The following is an 18,009-nucleotide window of genomic DNA, read 5'->3' as shown; positions in this document are numbered from 1 at the left end:
GTTGACATGCAAATGCATAGGAAATTAATATTCTTAAATAAAAATTATAAAAGGTTACATATATATTAGTAGATTTATCCCAAATAGTTCAATGATTAAAAGCACTGACTGCTCTTCCAGGGTCCTAGGTTGGATTCCCACTACCCACAAGGTAACTCACAAGCTTCTGTACTCTGGGTTCCAGGGGATCTGATGCCCTTTCTGACTTCTGAGGGCCCTGGGTGTACATGTGGTGCACAGCTAGACATTCAAGCAAAGCACCCATACACATAAAATAAATCAGAGAGAGACGGGAGGAGAGAGAGAGAGAGAGAGAGAGAGAGAGAGAGAGAGAGAGAGAGAGAGAGAGAGAGAGAGAGAGTCAGCCTTGGCTACACAGAAAGTTGGAGGCAAGCCTGAACTACATGAAACCCTGTCTCAAACCATCACACACATACTCAAATGTGCCCTTCCCCCAGCCTTGAGCAGGCCTGAAAGACCTTGTTTACCACAATCGACCAAAAATAATAGGACTTAGGTGGAGTTAATTGGCTGCAGGTACAGCCTGCTACAGGAACTTAGAAGAATAACTACCCGCTGAGCTTACCTTGAGATATCTCAGGCTGTGACAAAGGATGGGTTCCCCCACCCATCTCCAGCTGAAACAAGAAAGGGTTTTGGTGGGGCCTTTCCCTTTAAATTGAGAGCTGAACATTAAAACTTCGAGCCTTGATCAGAGAACTTTGCCTTGGCTTCATCTTTTCTCGCCCTCTGTCCTTTCTTCATTTCCAACTGTCCTTTTAGGTGGACCCAGTTGATCCATAGCGGCAGGCAGCTACACTCAAACTAGTACAATAAATTAAGTAAGTGGACTCAAAAGGACAGATGTCTATAATATTCTAATTTATAGAGATAAGATAGTTAAATGGGCACACCAGATGCTAAAGAGTGGTTACAGCTTCTGTTTGAGATGGTGGAAAAGTCAGGAAACCGTACTAGTGACTGGTGCACAATAGTCTGAGTGTGACTAATGGCACTGACTTGTGTAGTTTTGTTTTTTTTTCTGTTTTGGTTTGGTTTGGTTTTTCAAGACAGGGTTTCTCTGTGTAGCCCTGGCTGTCCTGGAACTCACTCTGTAGACCAGGCTGGCCTCGAACTCTCAAACTCAGAAATCCGCCTGCCTCTGCCTCCCAAGTGCTGGGATTAAAGGCGTGCGCCACCACTGCCCGGCGACTTGTGTAGTTTAAATGTCAAATTTGATGACATTTTATAAAATGAGAGAAAAGGAAGTGCCTGGTGTGATGAGAGAGTACGACAACGTCTCAAAGACTTTGTCCTAACATTTGCCAGGTCCACTGTCGTGAGGGTTCACTCAATCACCAACAAAGCTTGCCTCATTTCTCACCATTAGTGAGAGTCTGGGGGATAAACAGGAGTTGACACTTTCCGTGGGCCCTCGTTATCCCCCAGTAAACAGTGGACTTTTCTTCTCCCAGCTGCCGATTTTAGAGCGGTTCTTTCCACCTCACACAATTGTCATTGGGATTGGACTATTTGTTGTGGAGGACAGTTGTGCACGATAATTAACAGATATTAAGCTGTTTCTACCACTAGATGGCAGTAGCACCTGTTCCCTACATCAAAATCCCAAGCTGAGGGGCTGGAGAGAGTTGTCATTTTGGCAAGCTGAATCCTGTCTTCCAGGATTCCTATATGTTTTCCGTTAGAGTAGACAATAACAAAAAATGAATTCCCCTGGTCTCCAGTGTTAGGGGATTGAACGTGCGTGTGGTGTGCTGCCTCATGCATGCTAGTCACACATTCTGCAAGATATGAACTTAGAAGAGAGAGTCAGGTGTAAAGCTGGGGAGAGGAAGGACAGTGTAGAAGACGAGAATCAATCCAAATCTATACCCGTTCATCGTCATATCCAACATCTATGGTGTAGGGGGCATGCAGGAAAATCTTGCAGCCTTTGTCACAAATACAAATACAAACCTGGTCCAGAGGCTCTGAGGGAGGATCTAGAAAGAAGTACATCAGTGCTAGTCTGGGCATTGTACATCAGCCAGGTGAAGAAGCAGACAAATGGCAGTGAGTGTGTGTGTGTGTGTGTGTGTGTGTGTGTGTGTGTGTGTGTGTGTAAGGGCTTGGATTCAGTCCAACTTTCCGTGAATAAAGTTGGAGCTCAGTGGGAGTTTGTGGGTACTCAGATGCTGCAGGGCTAGACTCCTGGCTCAGTTGTAGTTCCAAAGTGTTCACTGCTGAACACTCCAGAAGGCCTAGGTCCAAATATCCAGCATGGGAACAAATAATTCAAAACCTCAGAAACCCTCTACACTTAGAAATAAGAAATCACATGGCCAAGTTGTTTTACTGTGGGTAAATTGTTAAGAAATATTACTTCTATATACTCACATACAGAAAATAGAAAAGGGAACACTCCCAAGTTATATTTATGAGGTCAGCATAAAGAATCCAACAAATTTACTAAATATATAACATAGTATTGCCAAATTGGGATTATCTCACAAACACAATTGTGGTGTGTGTGTGCTTTGTTTTTGTTTTTTGACAAGATCTATCACTAGCCTGGATCTTGACAGTTCAGATGGTATTCACCTGTCTCTGCCTCTCCAGTGCTGGGACTAAGAGTGTATGCTATCTCTTTTTCATGTGACTTCTAGGGGTCAAATTCAGGCCCTCATGCTCATATGGGAAGCTCTTAACTGATTGGCCTATCTCCCTAGACCTATAAGCACCATTTTTATTAAAGTTTTTGTTTTGGGTTTTTTGGTTTTTCTGTTTTGTTTTTTGAGACAGGGTTTCTCTCTGTAGCCCTGGCTGTCCTGGAACTCACTCTGTAGACCAGGCTGGCCTCAAACTCAGAAATCTGCCTGTCTCTGCCTCCCAAGTGCTGGGATTAAAGGCGTGTGCCACCACTGCTCAGCATAATAAATCTTAAATGAGTATTATTATAGCTTGTTACACAGCAATGAAAGCAGAAATATCAGATTGTGAGAAGTCTTATCAAAGGTGAAAGGTATCTATAGGGAAAATCATAAAGTTCTATTAAGATATGATTTCTGGGGCTGTTGAGATAACCCAGGTGCTGCCACCAAGCTCTGAATGTCTTGAGGTCAATCACCCAGGAGGGTGGGTGCCTCTGCCTGAATGAGAAAATGGTCGGAGAGAACTGCCTCCTGCAAGTTGTGCTTGTACTTCCACACACATCTGCCCCAACACATACACAGACTGTGTGGCTACTGCATACTCAGAATATTAAATATAAAAGATTGCAATTGTCAGTTTCAAGTACAGGGATGATTTAAATATATATATATATCAATGAGTTTTGGTAACAGAATTTAGTAATCCTAAGAGCTGAATTAAATTCTAAAGTCTGCAAGCTATTTCCTTTTAAGAGTAAAGGGCTGAGCAGATCCCAGGTGTCTTCTATTCGAAGGTCACCAGAGGGTAACAAACGGAGAGGAAGTAATCTCTGCTGATGATGAAAACGTTGCAGCTCTAAAAGGAAAGGTATCCTGGAAGTTGTGAGCCACAAAGTCACACAGTACAACAAACCTCACACAAGAGATTTATTGGGAGAGAAAACCCCAGGAGGATAGCAGCCTCTCTGCTCAGGTGAGAAAACAGCTCCTGACTGAGTACACCGCAGGGAATCCTTTCTTTCGTGCTGCTTGTGTTGGCCTAAATAGCCAACAATAGGACTTTCCCAGTCTGTAGGTGTCTTTTTGTCTGGAGGCAACATTTTAAAAGTTGTTTTTCAAAGCGTAAGCTAATGCCCAGGATTTATTTTGGTGGGTGTTTAAACTTTCTTCTTCTTTTTTTTTTTTTTTTTTTTTTTTTTTTTTTTTGGTTTTTCGAGACAGGGTTTCTCTGTGTAGCCCTGGTTGTCCTGGAACTCAGTCTGTAGACCAGGCTGGCCTCTAAATCAGAAATCTGCCTGCCTCTGCCTCTCAAGTGCTGGGATTAAAGGCGTGCGCCACCACTGCCCGGCCTCAATAGCTATTTTTAATTGTCGAGTAATGATTGGGTGAATTTAGTATTATCAGAAAAAGTTGCATGCCAAGCAGTCTTCCTTACACTATGGAGACATAACAGCCACAAGTTTAAGAGCTTAAGGATGAATCTGAGTTCTTTCGGCAACAAAGAAAGATTTTCTTTCTTTTCTTTCTTTTTTTTTTTTTTTAACAAAGATAACCGCCAGTCCTGAGTTCCTTTCTTTGTCCCGCAGTAATGATGGCGGGGTGGAGGGGGGATAGTGTAATGGGTCCGGAACGCCTAAGACGACGAGTCTCGCATGAACATCGAAAAAATGGGCACAGAGGACCTAGTGGACATAGCAGGCCTGGCAGGGTGGCCTGCCCCACCCGATGCAACTACAAGCGCCACCACAACCCTGCCTACAAGTCACCAGATTGCTGCCTCCGCTGCTGCCGCAGCGAGCGTCTTAAAAGCCCGCCTCTGGATGTGATTGACGGGCAGTTTTCTCCAATGGCCAATACGCTCAGCCCCGGAGGGCTGGGAGAGGGCCACGGTTCGCGGAGGAATCTCACTTGCCCTTTAGTCCCGGGCTAGGTGTTGCGGTCGGCGCCATTTTCTGAGCCGCCTGTTTCGGGTGCCGCCATGTTGGTGAGGAGAAATCACCGTTACGGCGACTGTCCAAATCCCCGCGTCGCTGCACGCCGCCCGCCGGCTCCCACGCCTCAGCCTCCGGCGGCGAATACAGACTAGAGCGGCAGCGCCGGCAGCGCGGGGCCGTTGCCCAGTCTTTGCAGTTAGAGCCCCATCTCTCTGGCGTGGTTGTTAATAGACTGGAAAGTCTGTGTCTGTGTCGCTCACTAGTAACCGTGAGTTTTTACCACTTCGTCACCTGTCGGCGGCGGCCGGGAACAGGTGCCCGCAGGCGGCGCAGGGGTCCTCCCCGCGCCCCGCCGCCGCCGCCAGCCTCCAGACCTGCCCTCCAGCCCCGCCCCGTTCTTGACCAAACATGACAGACTCTGAACATGCAGGGCACGACAGGTCGGGAACCCTTCTTGTCTGTCTTTCTGTCGGATGAGAGGAGGGGTCGGGGCGGCGGGAGCGGGCCGGGGCCGGGCGCCTCCTGCATGACTTAGACGTCTCTGTGTGGCTCCATCGGTTCCGTGACGCGCACCTTCGTCCACCGCAGCAGGCTGCCCGCCGCGGGGGAGGCCGAACCGGCCGCGCCCGCCTCCCGGAACCGGGGTCGCCGCCGCTCGCCGCCCCGCCCCCGCCGGGCACGTGCGAGCCCCCCGCCCCTGGCCCGGCTCAGTCTTCGGCGCCACACGGGCGGCTGCGGCGTCTGCCCGCCAGGCCAGTGACCGGCGTCGGCAGCCCCGTTGGGACCGGCCCCGAAGGCCCAGTAGTAGGCCTTGTGGATGTTTGCCTCCTACCCGAGTCCACTTCTGAAAATAAACATGTTTAGTTTTTGTTTGGGTGGGAAAGCCTCTTTCCCTCCCATCCCCCACTCCCAGGCCATGTGTCTGCCGCAGTCTTATAACCCCCAGGAAAGTGAAATGGCAGTTTTCAAATTAAATATGTTAACACAAGTAGACTGCAGACTTTTAGCTTTACCTGATTTCCTAGGTGCTTAAGATCATTTGACTATTTAGCTTAGGTTCGATTTTCCATTTTTAGTTTCGTTGTGCTCTGAGAGGCACGTTCTTAGCGCCATTCAGTGATTTGGTGGCATTTACAGAATTTAAGTTTTAAACTTCAAATTTACATTGATAACCAAATTTTTAAAGGGGTCAGAGGAGGACTTTTATTAAAACTCCTGGTGCAAAATCTCATTCATCTGATTCCTACTTAGAATGTTAACTTGAAAATGGATATCCTCACATTGCTTTACAAGTCTCAGAGATACATTGTGTTCTAATGTGACCCATAAGACTTAAGAATTTCTGAGTAATGTCTATGCTTTTGATAAAGCATTGCACACAATTTCCTTCCCAAAATACAGAAGCAAAACAAAAATCATTGAAATTTGAAATGCCAAAATATATGGCAACCTTGAAAGGGATTAAAAAAAATCCTAACAACTTCAATAATGTACTAATAATTCTCTAGAAAGACATCAATCAAGCATGTAGCCAGGTTTAGATGGTAAAATGTACTCTAGAAGCTTGTACTTGACATTTTTAATGTTTTTTTGTTTTTTTTTAAATAATACCTTTGTGGTTTTAGTGCTGTCAAATGGACCTAAAGACTCTGGTATGATAGGCAAGTACTCTTGTCTGACACTTGGCTACACTCATAACCCAATATTACCCTTTAAAAACATCTTAAAAGTGAAATTCCTAGAATTAACTAATAATATTGAGAAGTCTATTGATAAGCCAGTGATTTGTTAATGTACTTAAAATTCATTAATATGAAAGGAAATCTGTTCTCACTTGTTAGTGGATAGTGTGACTTGAATATATAGAAACACGTGTTTTACATAATAAACTTGTCACCAAGTTTAGAAATCAAAATAATGCTTCTAAAGAACAATGATGCCATGGTTTTCTATTACCCACAACCCCTTTTGAGCTGTGGTCTTTTTAGCCTTAGCTGGTCTAGAACTTGATATGTAGACCAGTCTGTCTTAGAACTCTAAAAGATCTGCCTGTTTCTGCCTACAGAGTGCTGGACTAAAAGTGTCCACTTCCATGCCTTGCTGCTGTTAAGAGTTTTAAAAGAATTTGAGGCCCAGTGTGGCAGTATGTACCTGTAATCCAACACTCAGGCTGAGACAGGAAGGTGGCATGTTCATGATGGCCTGCCCTACACAGCAAAACTCTGTTTTTTAAAAAGTAGAATTTGGCCGCGCGGTGGTGGCGCACGCCTTTAATCCCAGCACTCGGGAGGCAGAGGCAGGTGGATTTCTGAGTTCGAGGCCAGCCTGGTCTACAGAGTGAGTTCCAGGACAGCCCGGGCTATACAGAGAAACCCTGTCTCGAAAAACCAAAAAAAAAAAAAAAAAAAAAAAAAAAAGTAGAATTTGAAGTTTTAAAATACTGACTTAGAAGTTAAAATGAAACTTTAGTTTGAAGGATATAGGTTAACAATTTAGTAGGATGAGCAAATGATAAGTAGCAATAGTTTTGTTTTAAATTAGACCCAAAAGTATCTGGTTAGCTCAGTTTTAACATACCCAGTGCTAAGTGGTGCTGTGAATCGTACATATCTTTATAACCACTTACATGAAAAGAAGTCCATTGAGAAACTGCACTATCTGGATGTGGTGAATTATATGTATCATTCCAACACTCTGGAGGCCAAGGGCCTGGGCTAAAGGAAAGAAGGAAGAAACCCAACAGAGCAGGGGTCTACAGAGATGGCCGTTGCTCCAGGACTGTAACCAGTTAGCTTTGTGAACTTGAGTTTCTCAGTGGATAACGAGGTGTTTAAACCTTACCAAAGGAGTGGTTTTCAGTCTGCCCTGGAGTGCTTGAGTGCAGGGCATTCCACTGATGTGACTAGGGCCCATAAATTTAAGAAACTCCCCCATGTAGTTTTGAAATGTTAGGGAAATGTTTCTCAGTCTTACCTAATTAGACCTGTTTTGATACAAAATGAAGAACAACTCTCTAGGTAGGTTTGTGGCTACCTGTATTTTTATAGGTTTCTAGGTGATTCTAAAGAACCTTGGGAGAAAATAATCTGTGGATTCCCTGCTTCTACATTATAATTTTTATACTGTAATACAAGTTTATATGCATTATATGTGAAGAGTATATAAAATTTTGCATAGTCTAGGTATTTTCACAAAGATTATGTTCAAGCACTTGTGAAAACTAAAATATACATTCAGGAAAATAGTCAAATCATATTTATAATGGCTCTAACTTTATACAAATTAAAATAGAATTTATGGAAGGGAGAAATTCTAAATGTGAATGAAATTCATAAAATGTATAACTGCTTTAAAATTATTTTCTTGTACATGTTTTATATGGTGAGTGCTTTGTGTAAATTTGTTTAATATTTTGAAATATATACATACATATATTTGAAAAAAATCACCTTTTGAAAATATCTATTTGGGAGTCATGTGTTGTTGGTGCACACCTATAATTCCAGCACTCCGGACACTGAGAGAAGGAACACTGGCATGAATATAAGACCAACCTGAGCTATATAGTGAGACCTGTCTCAAAACAGCAAACAATTCCCCCAAAACAAACAAATAAAAATATCTAGTTGGTATGCTTTCCTTTAATATTTTCATGCCTGGAACAAAAAGTATACTTTTATAAGGTATTATTAATATAATAATACCTATAAACTTGTAGATATGTAGAATGTTAGAGTTCTAGTTTCTAAACAAAGTGGAAAGAATTGAGAAAGTTAAAGGTATAATCCCCCTTTCACTCAGTTATCTTTCATTCACTTTTTTCTTTTTTCTTTTTTTTTAAGATTTATTTATTTTATGTATATGAGTACACTGTAGTTATCTTCAGACACAACAGAAGATTCCATTACAGATGGTTGTGAGCCACCATGTGGTTGCTGGGAATATGAACTCAGGACCTCTGGACGAACAATCGGTGCTCTTAACCACTGAGCCATCTCTCCAGCCCTTCATTTACTACTTTCAGGCCTAACTTCACCCATCTAACTTTATTCTTCAGCTGGATATTAACCCAATTAAAATAAGTTTGTTAGGATGCTTGATATCAAACCTATGGCCTCATGCATGCTAGACAAGAGCTCTACCTTTTCGCTATACTCCCAGTCCTGCAAGCAATTGCTGAAGGTTAAATACTAGTTCCTGCCTCAGACACTTCTACAGCAGAATGGAAAGATAAATGGAACCCTAGTAACTATTAGAGTTTTCTAAAATATGTTAATGGTAAAATGTTACTCAGGGCCTGCTCTGGAGGAAAAGATTTTAACATAAACCTAAGTATAAGATTTTAGTATTTATTTATTTATTTATTTATTTATTTATTACTTGATAGGACATATGGATATTTTCCTTGAGTTGGAGATTATTCTTTGTTCTTTATGAACAATTTCGTCTTTACTTCCCTCCCTTTTAGCTTTTTCCTCTAAAGGACTCCAGCTAGTCGGAAGGGTAGTGGTTTAACAAGTTTTCCTAGTCTAGTGGGTTGAAAACTTGACCAAGAGACTGCACCAGAGTTTGGCCAAGTACTGTCAGAGGTGTATGTGGAGAAAGCACAGGGAAATGGAGTGACACGACACAGTAGGTTCAGACATGATGAAAATGTTAATGTTAAGACACTGGGAACTATTTTGAAAAATGAGGAAAAGTCTTCAATAAACTTAGGGCCAAACCCATCCTTAACGGGATTTGGAGACCACATCAGAATTTTTAAGCAGGACAGTAGTGATCAGCCGCATATTGTTGGTATGCTACCTGAGGGCTAAAAAAAAGCAAGCTATAGGAAAGAGAAGGCTTTTGAGTTGTTTTTGGTAAACATTAAGAATTTAATATTTAATAATTACTGGTCTACACATGGAGTTTGCAGCAATAACACATTACTAATATTTGGAGAGAAAATAACATAAAAAAGTTAAATATTAGATAAGCATTTGAGAGTGAGGTGAGTTCTGTGGGATGTTTCTATTTTTAGTAGGGTTATTAGGTAACCACTTACTAAAAAAGTATTTGTCAAAATTATGAAATAGGAGAGGAGTTCAGACCCAGGACATGGGTGGAAAAGTTTCCACAAATTCCAGATGGGAATGGTAGGTAAAAAAGCCAGGATTTAGGATGAGCTTGGTAGGATTAAGGGAAGAACGAGGAAGTGGAAGCAGTGTGGCCCAATGGGTAGTAAGCAAGGGAGGCAGCAAGAGAAGTGCAACCTTTGGTGCCGTCCAGACTCCTCAAGACATTGTGTGGACCTTGAATTTTCCTGTTCAGTGATTTGCGAAGCACTGTGGAATTTGGTCAGAGGAAGACTAGGATCTTGCTATAGGAAAAGAGGAAAAAGCAACTCCTGCAGTAATAGGTGATGTATCTGTGTTAGGAGATGATAGAACTAAGTTACATTATCTGGTAGTTGAAAGTGCAGCATAAGAAAGAACGAGCCCAGAGCTAGGATTGACATCTAATAACTGGCCATGATGCAGACACAAAGCAAGTCATGAGTTGTTTCTTAGTTAATTCTTCGTAGAATTAGAGGTGTCTGAGGTGTTAGTTGAAATGATTAAGATCAACTGAGATATAAGTGTTAATAGACCATGGAGAAAAGAACAGTGTTTTAAAAACCAAAGGAGAAAAAAAAAACTTTCAAGGATGTGAAGATGAAGATCACAGCCCTAAAAGAAAGAGGTTCCAGAAAGTCCTTTGATACACATTATTCTAAATTAAAACCTTTTAGTACTGAATTAAAAGGTGCTATAAACTGGTGGCCTTCAGCCTGAAAGTTTGAATGTTTGATTAGATGATTTTACCCCCCATGTGTTGGAGATTAAATCAACAGCCTTTTTACATGCTAGGTATGTATGTGCTCTACAACAGAGTTAATGCCTAGCTTGTTTTGAAACAGCCTTGTTTGAATACATTTAAGATTTGACTTAATGGTTTCTACTCTCTATAGTCCTTTATCACTACTGCATATACAGACTCACTACCCAAAATGTGCTTTGTTCATGTGGGTAACCTGGTTAGCATCTTTAGTTATGACTGGAGTTTGTATTTTTTTTTTGAGACAAGACTTTATAGCCCTGGCTGGCCTGGAACTCACTGTGTAGACCAGTCTGGCCTCAAATTCATAGAGATCAGCCTGCATCTGCCTCCCTAGTGTTGTAATTAAAGGCATACGCTGACAGTTGGAGTCTATAACCCTTGCTATGTATTAAGCCAAGGTTTCTCCTGGACAGATGGACTGCCTATCTCACAGGGATAGCTGACCTTGAATTCACCAGATCAAGTCTTTGTGCCAGGACTGCATTATCAGGAGAATGTATATACATAAGAGTATCAATTTATTCCTGTGAAGACTAGATGCTTGCATCAGAGAGTGTATTCTCCATATAGAATGCTATGTAGAAAACTTAATATAAAGTTACCTGATGAATAGGAGCGTGATACTAGGGCAAGAGGATTGGTTGTATATGATTGATTGTTTAATGGCATCAGTCTCTAATGAAGTGATATTCACATCTCCATAATGTATCTGTCACTTGCACACTTGCATGAAGGCTCTCTTTCCTCCCAGGCGTGTGGCACTGCCCACATTTGCTGTTGCAGTTCTTTTGCTTTGCTGTCATTATCAGCAGTCCCTCTTTCTCCTAAGAGCAGTTCTTTGCAATGCATGAAATTTTTAACTTGATCCAACTTAGTCAGTTATTGTTTAATATTTTGGCTTTATGGTTGGTTTCTCTTTTTTCTTCCTTTCTTCCTCTCTTCCTTTCTTTCTGGATATTCTTATTTTAAATGTACACACATACACAGGTACACTGGGCGGATGGTTGGGTTCTGGGAGATGTTACTTTACTGGTATGAATACATATCAACCAAGATTATCATAATTACATGACTTTAACAAAAACAGTATTTACTCTTGGCAGAATAGGCTTCTACTATAACTGACTTTATATACGCTTTCTTTTTAATGTTCTGCCTTAACATTTACTAGAGATACTGATACTGATTTAATACTTAAACTTTCATTAATTATATGTATATTTTGAATGAAGAATAAATGACTAAAGCAAGTCTCCTGTAGCTTTTAGAGTCTTAAGAGAATCAGCATTATAAATATACCATAAAAACCACAGCACAACTTTTTTTCCTATAAAGTTGATGCAAAACAACCTAGATTTGAATTCTAATAATCCTCAAAGTTATACACGAATCATAATTTATAATTCATATTTCACTTCATTTCAGAATTTAAAAGCAGAGTCTGTATGACTGACTGAGAAGCATGATCTGTCTGTGGCATTCAGTTTCACTACCTTCTCCACTGCTTTGAAATTATGATTACTCTGCTATCATATATAGAAATTATTGAGTTATAGATAATTCTGTTCTAATTATAAATTCCTCTTTAATCATACCTTTGACTAAATATTAAAATGGAAACTTCTGGCCGGGTGGTGGTGGCACACGCCTTTAATCCCAGCACTTGGGAGGCAGAGGCAGGCAGATTTCTGAGTTTGAGGCCAGCCTGGTCTACAGAGTGAGTTCCAGGACAGCCAGGGCTACACAGAGAAACCCTGTCTTGAAAAACCAAAAAAATAAAAAATAAAAAAAAAAATGGAAACTTCCAGTTAATCAGACTAATTATCTTTATGACACATTTTAAAGAAAGTCAAATCAATTAAGTATAGTCAGTAAAGCTGCATTTTTAGCTATAGAAAATAGAAATTCTGCTGTTGTATGAGTGTTTCAGCTTCTTATGGGAATTAATTGAAGATTCACAATTTTTTTTGTTTGTTTTGTTTTTTGAGACAGGGTTTCTCTGTATAGCCCTGGCTGTCCTGGAACTCACTCTGTAGACCAGGCTGGCTTAGAACTGAGATCTGCCTGCCTCTGCTTCCTAAGTGCTGGGATTAAAGGCGTGCACCACCACTGCCAGGCCACAAAAAAAATTTAATTCCCCTATGCTTAAGTTTTTAATTCCTACAGGCAGTTGAGAAATGTCTTGGAACACTTGCACTTCTGTGTAGGACTGAGTTCTAGGTTGTGACTTGCTGTGTCCTTAAAATATATAAATTTATCTTAAATTTTTATTTTGTATAAGCAAGACAAGTGAATACTCCATTGTCATAAGAAACCCCTTTGTGATTGGTTGTACATAATATTGCACCAAATGCCTTTTTATTTTTTCTGAATGACAAAGTGTGAAAAACAATGGTCAACCAAAGCAGGGACTAAAGCCATTATCATTACTGTAGTATAAACATACCTCCAACATTTGTGAAAAAGAAGGACCAGTTCCACTTCTTCCTCATTAGAAGTTGTAGTGGTATCATTTAAAAGTAAGTCATTATAATACAGGAAAGATTTTTTTCAGCACTGCTCATTGCTAAATTAGCCCAGTGGTTGATTTTAATGCATACACTAGAGTCATTTTTACTTGAGGTAGTAGGACACCAGACAGTTGGAAGAACTTACTCCTTTTGTTTTGTTGTTGTTTGTTTGCTTGTTTGTTTTTGTGACAGGTTCTCTGTGTAATCCTGGCTGTCCTGAAACTCACTCTGTAGACCAGGCTGGCCTAGAACTCAGAGAGCTGCCTACTTCTGCCTTCTGAATGCTGGGATTAAAGGCTCGTGCCACTACTGCCCAGTTAGAACCTGTTTCTTTTAACCTGGTCTTATATATGTATATACCCACAGATACAAAACAAAAACAGTTGTGTTCAACAAAACTTTAGACGTTTTCCTTAGGAAATTTTGAGATGGCAATTGGTAAAATTTCAGTAAATAAGAAAGATTTTCATTCCAACTTGTACCTAAAACAGCTTCTTAATTTGGAATATTCAGATATTAACAGAAAATCTAAATGTCATACATGTTTATATTTATCTTACTATACCGATTAATTAAAATGCAAATGATTGCCGGGCGGTGGTGGCGCACGCCTTTAATCCCAGCACTTGGGAGGCAGAGGCAGGCGGATCTCTGAGTTCGAGGCCAGCCTGGTCTACAGAGTGAGTTCCAGGACAGCCAGGGCTACACAGAGAAACCCTGTCTCGAAAAACCAAAAAAAAAAAAAAAAAAAGAAAAAAGAAAATGCAAATGATTAGACAGTTTCTGTTCATGTGACTTGCAGGAATATCAGAAATTCCTTGACCAAAGCAGAATTAGAAAAAAGTACATTTTAATTGAAAACTTAAGCCAAAATATAAAGTAGAACTTTTTTTTTTAAAGATTTATTTATTTATTATATATGAGTACACTGTAGCTGTCTTCAGACACACCAGAAGAGGGCATCAGATCTCACTACAGATGGTTGTGAGCCACCATGTGGTTGCTGGGATTTGAACTCAGGACCTCTGGAAGTGCAGTCAGTGCTCTTAACCACTGAGCCATCTCTCCAGCCCAGTAGAACATTTTCTTAAACAAAAAAGGATTCCTATCATACCTTCCTATCCTATGGTCTTAGTACCTCAAATTTACGATTCATCTAGCATCAGATGGTGGGTTGATATATTGAATACTTACAGAACTAATGGCCTTTGGGTATGTTACTAGACGACAGGCAGTTCACTCTGGTTCATTGTTAGGGCCATACAACAAAGATTTCTGGAGAATTGCTGTGTGAAAATGTAGGGAAAATTATTTGATGGAAATTTTCTGTGGATTTCTACCTTTTTTGGTTTATACCAGAGAGCCTAAATGAACAGAGTCAAATGAAGAATGAAAATAAATTAAGTCTAGTTTAATTGGCTATCTAGTTAGTTAAATATAAAAATACTAAAAAATATACAAAACTATTAAGTCTCAAAGAAGTTAGCAAGGTAACTCACAATTTGATTTATTCACATACCACCCTGGTTTTGGTTATTACAAAAATAGTTAAGGCTGGATGATAGTGGCTCAACATCCCAGCACCCAGGTGATAGAGGCAGTAGATCTCTCTGAATTTGAGGCTAGTCTGGTCTACATAGAGAATTCTAGGACAACCAAGGCTACACAGAAACCCTGTCTCAGAAAACCAAAACCAACCAAATAAAACCCCTAACATTTGAGGAGTGTAACTTTGAAGAATAAAAATAAATTTTTTTAGAATAAAGGTACAGTTCCATTTCCCTCACTTCCCTCATTTTGTTAGAGATGTAGGTTCAAGTATATATCTAAAGGCTTGCTAGGTGGTGACACAAAACTAATCTTAGAACTCAGCTGAGGCAAGAGGTTGCTATGTATTTGAGTCTAGCCTAAGCAACATAACAAGTTCCAGGTCAGCCAGGACTACATAGGTTTTTAAAAACAAAAAACAAAACAACAATAAAAACACAGAGGTGGGGGAAGCACTGGTGACAGAATGAATGCAATAGCATCTTTGTAATCCTAGTGCTGGGAGACAGAGATGGGGATAGCTTGCTAGCCAGCCTAGTCTACTTGGTGACCAATGAGACCCTGTCTCAAAAAGTTGATGGTATCTGAGAAATGACATTGGAGGTTGTCCTATGCCCTTGTGTACACATGCCCTTGTGTGCCCATGTGTACACATGGGTGTCCATACCCCATTCTTACATGAACACAGTATTCCAAACTAAATACAAATAAAACTTTGCAGAATAAAAATACACTTTCTTAGGATAATGGTACAGCAATATGCCCCCTCTACTTTTTTGGAAAATGAAATGGGTCAGGGCATTTGGCATTAATGATACTTTGCTATCCAGAAGCCAGTTTTTGGAAACACATTTGAATAAAGTGTGTGCCTTGCCTCCCTGTTTTACTGAAGGTCCTTTTATCTCTTTTAGTTACTTTGAGTCTTTGTAAACATCCTTATAGTTCTGATGAACACTCCATCTTCAGTTTTGTTACTTTGGGGAGACTCTGGGAATATAATCATTCAGATAGACTTCTGCTTAAGTTGTATAGAATAAGACAGAATGTGTTTAGGAACAGACTCTGAACTTGGTCTGTCTCAGCTTCATTGTACTTTACCTGTTTTTCATTGTACTTTATCTAATTTTTCATTATTATTTTCAGAAGGGAAATAGGGGAAATTTCTTGTTAGAATTCTTGCACTTAGATTTATAATTTCTCCTGACATAATACATTCTATTCAGATATGTATATTTCAGAGAAGTCACAACAAATGTAAATAAATAAAAAAGGCAACTCCTTTGGATCCTGTAACTCAGTCCTTTATCGTCATCAGCCCAAGTGTTCTACCTTGGAGGCCTCCATTTGCTGACAAACGCTGAAATAACTTAAGGATTGTGTATAACATCCCAGTAACACTAACCTGGCTTCAGTTCTATAGTATGCTGCATGTTTTCCACAGAAGTTTTGCTTATTTTTTGTCTGCAGAGATCCCTTCCTCTGGCTGTCTCTCCGACTGTGTCACCAAGACAGCTCTGACAGATTTCTTTATTCTGTGAAGAGCACATTCTCATAGTTGCTTTACCTCTGCCATGTATTTGGGTAGTTTTATTTATTGTGATTTTTTTTTAATTGCCTGTCTAACCCATTACCAGATAAAAAAACTTGATGAGGAAGGCTGGGTAATGTGATTGCCATGTAAGTATGAGGATCATAGTTGGGATCCCTAACATCCAAGAAAATGCCCAGTGGGGAACTGTGCTTAAGAGGCAGAGGCAGAATCCTTAGAGCAAACTGACTAGTCAAGGTGAACTAAATCTGGCGAGCTTTGGATTCAGGTCACACCTTGCCTCGATATTTAAGGAGTTAAACCATAGAAGACAACTCACCCAACACATGACTATGCATAACACACACACACACACACACACACACACACACACACACACACAGAGAGAGAGAGAGAGAGAGAGAGAGAGAGAGAGAGAGAGAGAGAACACGAACGAACTTCCAGAGGGGGAAAACTGCATCTTGTTTTCTGTTTTATCCCTACTTGAGAAGGTATTGAGTAAACACATTGTTAAACTGTCAAATGTCTTTTATTAAGTTGAAGAGAAAAAAAGTTTATATAATTTTTAAAGAACTGCTGCTCCAGGTATTATTTCATCCTTCGATTAACTCAACATTAGACAGCTTTTATATTTAGACAAGTTTACTTTTTTTTCCCTATGTAATTGTTTTTACTTAATTGAATTTTGGCAGTTTGTTCCTTGTCAGGTTAGAATATGATGCTGTAAGCAATAAGCTGTCATGCCAGTTTTATGAATACCCTGAGAACAGTGTCTATTGTACCGAGCAGTGGCCATTACTACAGGTAATGCATTTCTCTGATATTACTCAAAAAAGAAAAAAGTGGCTTTCTCAAGCAGCAGATCTGTTTTTGTCTTGGAAGCATTGATATCTTATGTGCGATCCTTGTTTTCTACCTCTAGAGTAGAAAACCTCTGACTTCTTTGGGCACCTGCACTCATGCACACGCACACTCAAAAAAAATCTTTAAAAATGTTCTAAAAATAAAACTTCATAATTTAAAAAGAAATTTGGCCAAGCATTGTGGTACATTACTTTGATCTTGATAAGTTTGAAGTCAGCTTTTTCTACAAATCGAGCAAGGTCCAAGACAGGGTGGTTGGTTACACAGAAAAACTCTTCTTAAAAAAAAAAAGGTAGGGGGTTTGGTTTTGCTACCTTAAAGAAGCCATTCTTGGATTAATTCTATTTCTGGGAGGCATTGAATTTGCAAAACCCCTACCTCAGCTTCCCAAATAACTGGGACTACAGGTCTATATTACCAGGACTAGATAGTTAACCTTAGCCCTTAGCCTCAATGTAAAGTAAGCTTGCTTAGCCTCATCTTAAACTTTGGAATTTTAACTCTATTTGCACATTTTATAGTTTGTTTAATAAGACTTTTAATGGCAACAATACAAATGTCACTAGAGCTTTAATAAAAGATAAGGATTCTAGGTATTAAAGTCCAGATTGGTTCACTTAGGGATTACAAAATTGTCACTTTCTTTGGTTTATTTTGAAAAACCACAAGATTGGCTTCATGAGGAGATCTGTGGTATACACATCAGAACTTGGTTTGAATAGTTTCAACCTCTTTGAGTCTCACTCATATAGGTACAGAACAGAAAATTACATACCCACTGTTTTATGACATAGGGCCTTTGTAGGAATTCTGACTTAAAAGCCTTGCTTTATCCTGATTGAGAGCAGCAGCACATTTTTTGTTTTGTTTTGTTAAGATTTATTTATTTTGTGTATATGAGTACACAGTAGCTGTCTTCATACACACCAGAAGAGGACATTAGATCCCATTACAGATGGTTGTGAGCCACCATGTGGTTGCTGGGAATTGAACTCAGAATCAGAACCTCTGGAAGAGCAGTCATTGCTCTCAACCACTGAGCCATCTCTCTAGCCCCACCCTTTTGTTTTCCTGTAATTCTTTGAATGTTT

The 18,009-nt window shown here is 40.1% G+C and overlaps 1 protein-coding gene across 1 annotated transcript in view; it reads left to right on the top strand.

The window, feature by feature from the left end:
- The first annotated feature begins 4,917 nt into the window (after positions 1-4,917).
- The window catches only part of Zc3h6 (zinc finger CCCH-type containing 6), a 52,064-nt gene continuing 38,972 nt past the window's right edge, over positions 4,918-18,009 (top strand). The window contains exon 1 of the mRNA XM_028757001.1: positions 4,918-5,025. Coding sequence (XP_028612834.1) covers positions 4,994-5,025 — 32 coding nt within the window. The 5' untranslated portion in view covers positions 4,918-4,993. The remainder of the gene's footprint in view (positions 5,026-18,009) is intronic.

The sequence above is a fragment of the Grammomys surdaster genome, unplaced genomic scaffold, assembly GCF_004785775.1.
Source record: "Grammomys surdaster isolate TR1022 unplaced genomic scaffold, NIH_TR_1.0 129, whole genome shotgun sequence".
Classification (NCBI taxonomy): domain Eukaryota; kingdom Metazoa; phylum Chordata; class Mammalia; order Rodentia; family Muridae; genus Grammomys; species Grammomys surdaster.
Note: the sequence above shows the minus strand (reverse complement) of the source record. Positions and strands in the feature narration are given on the sequence as shown.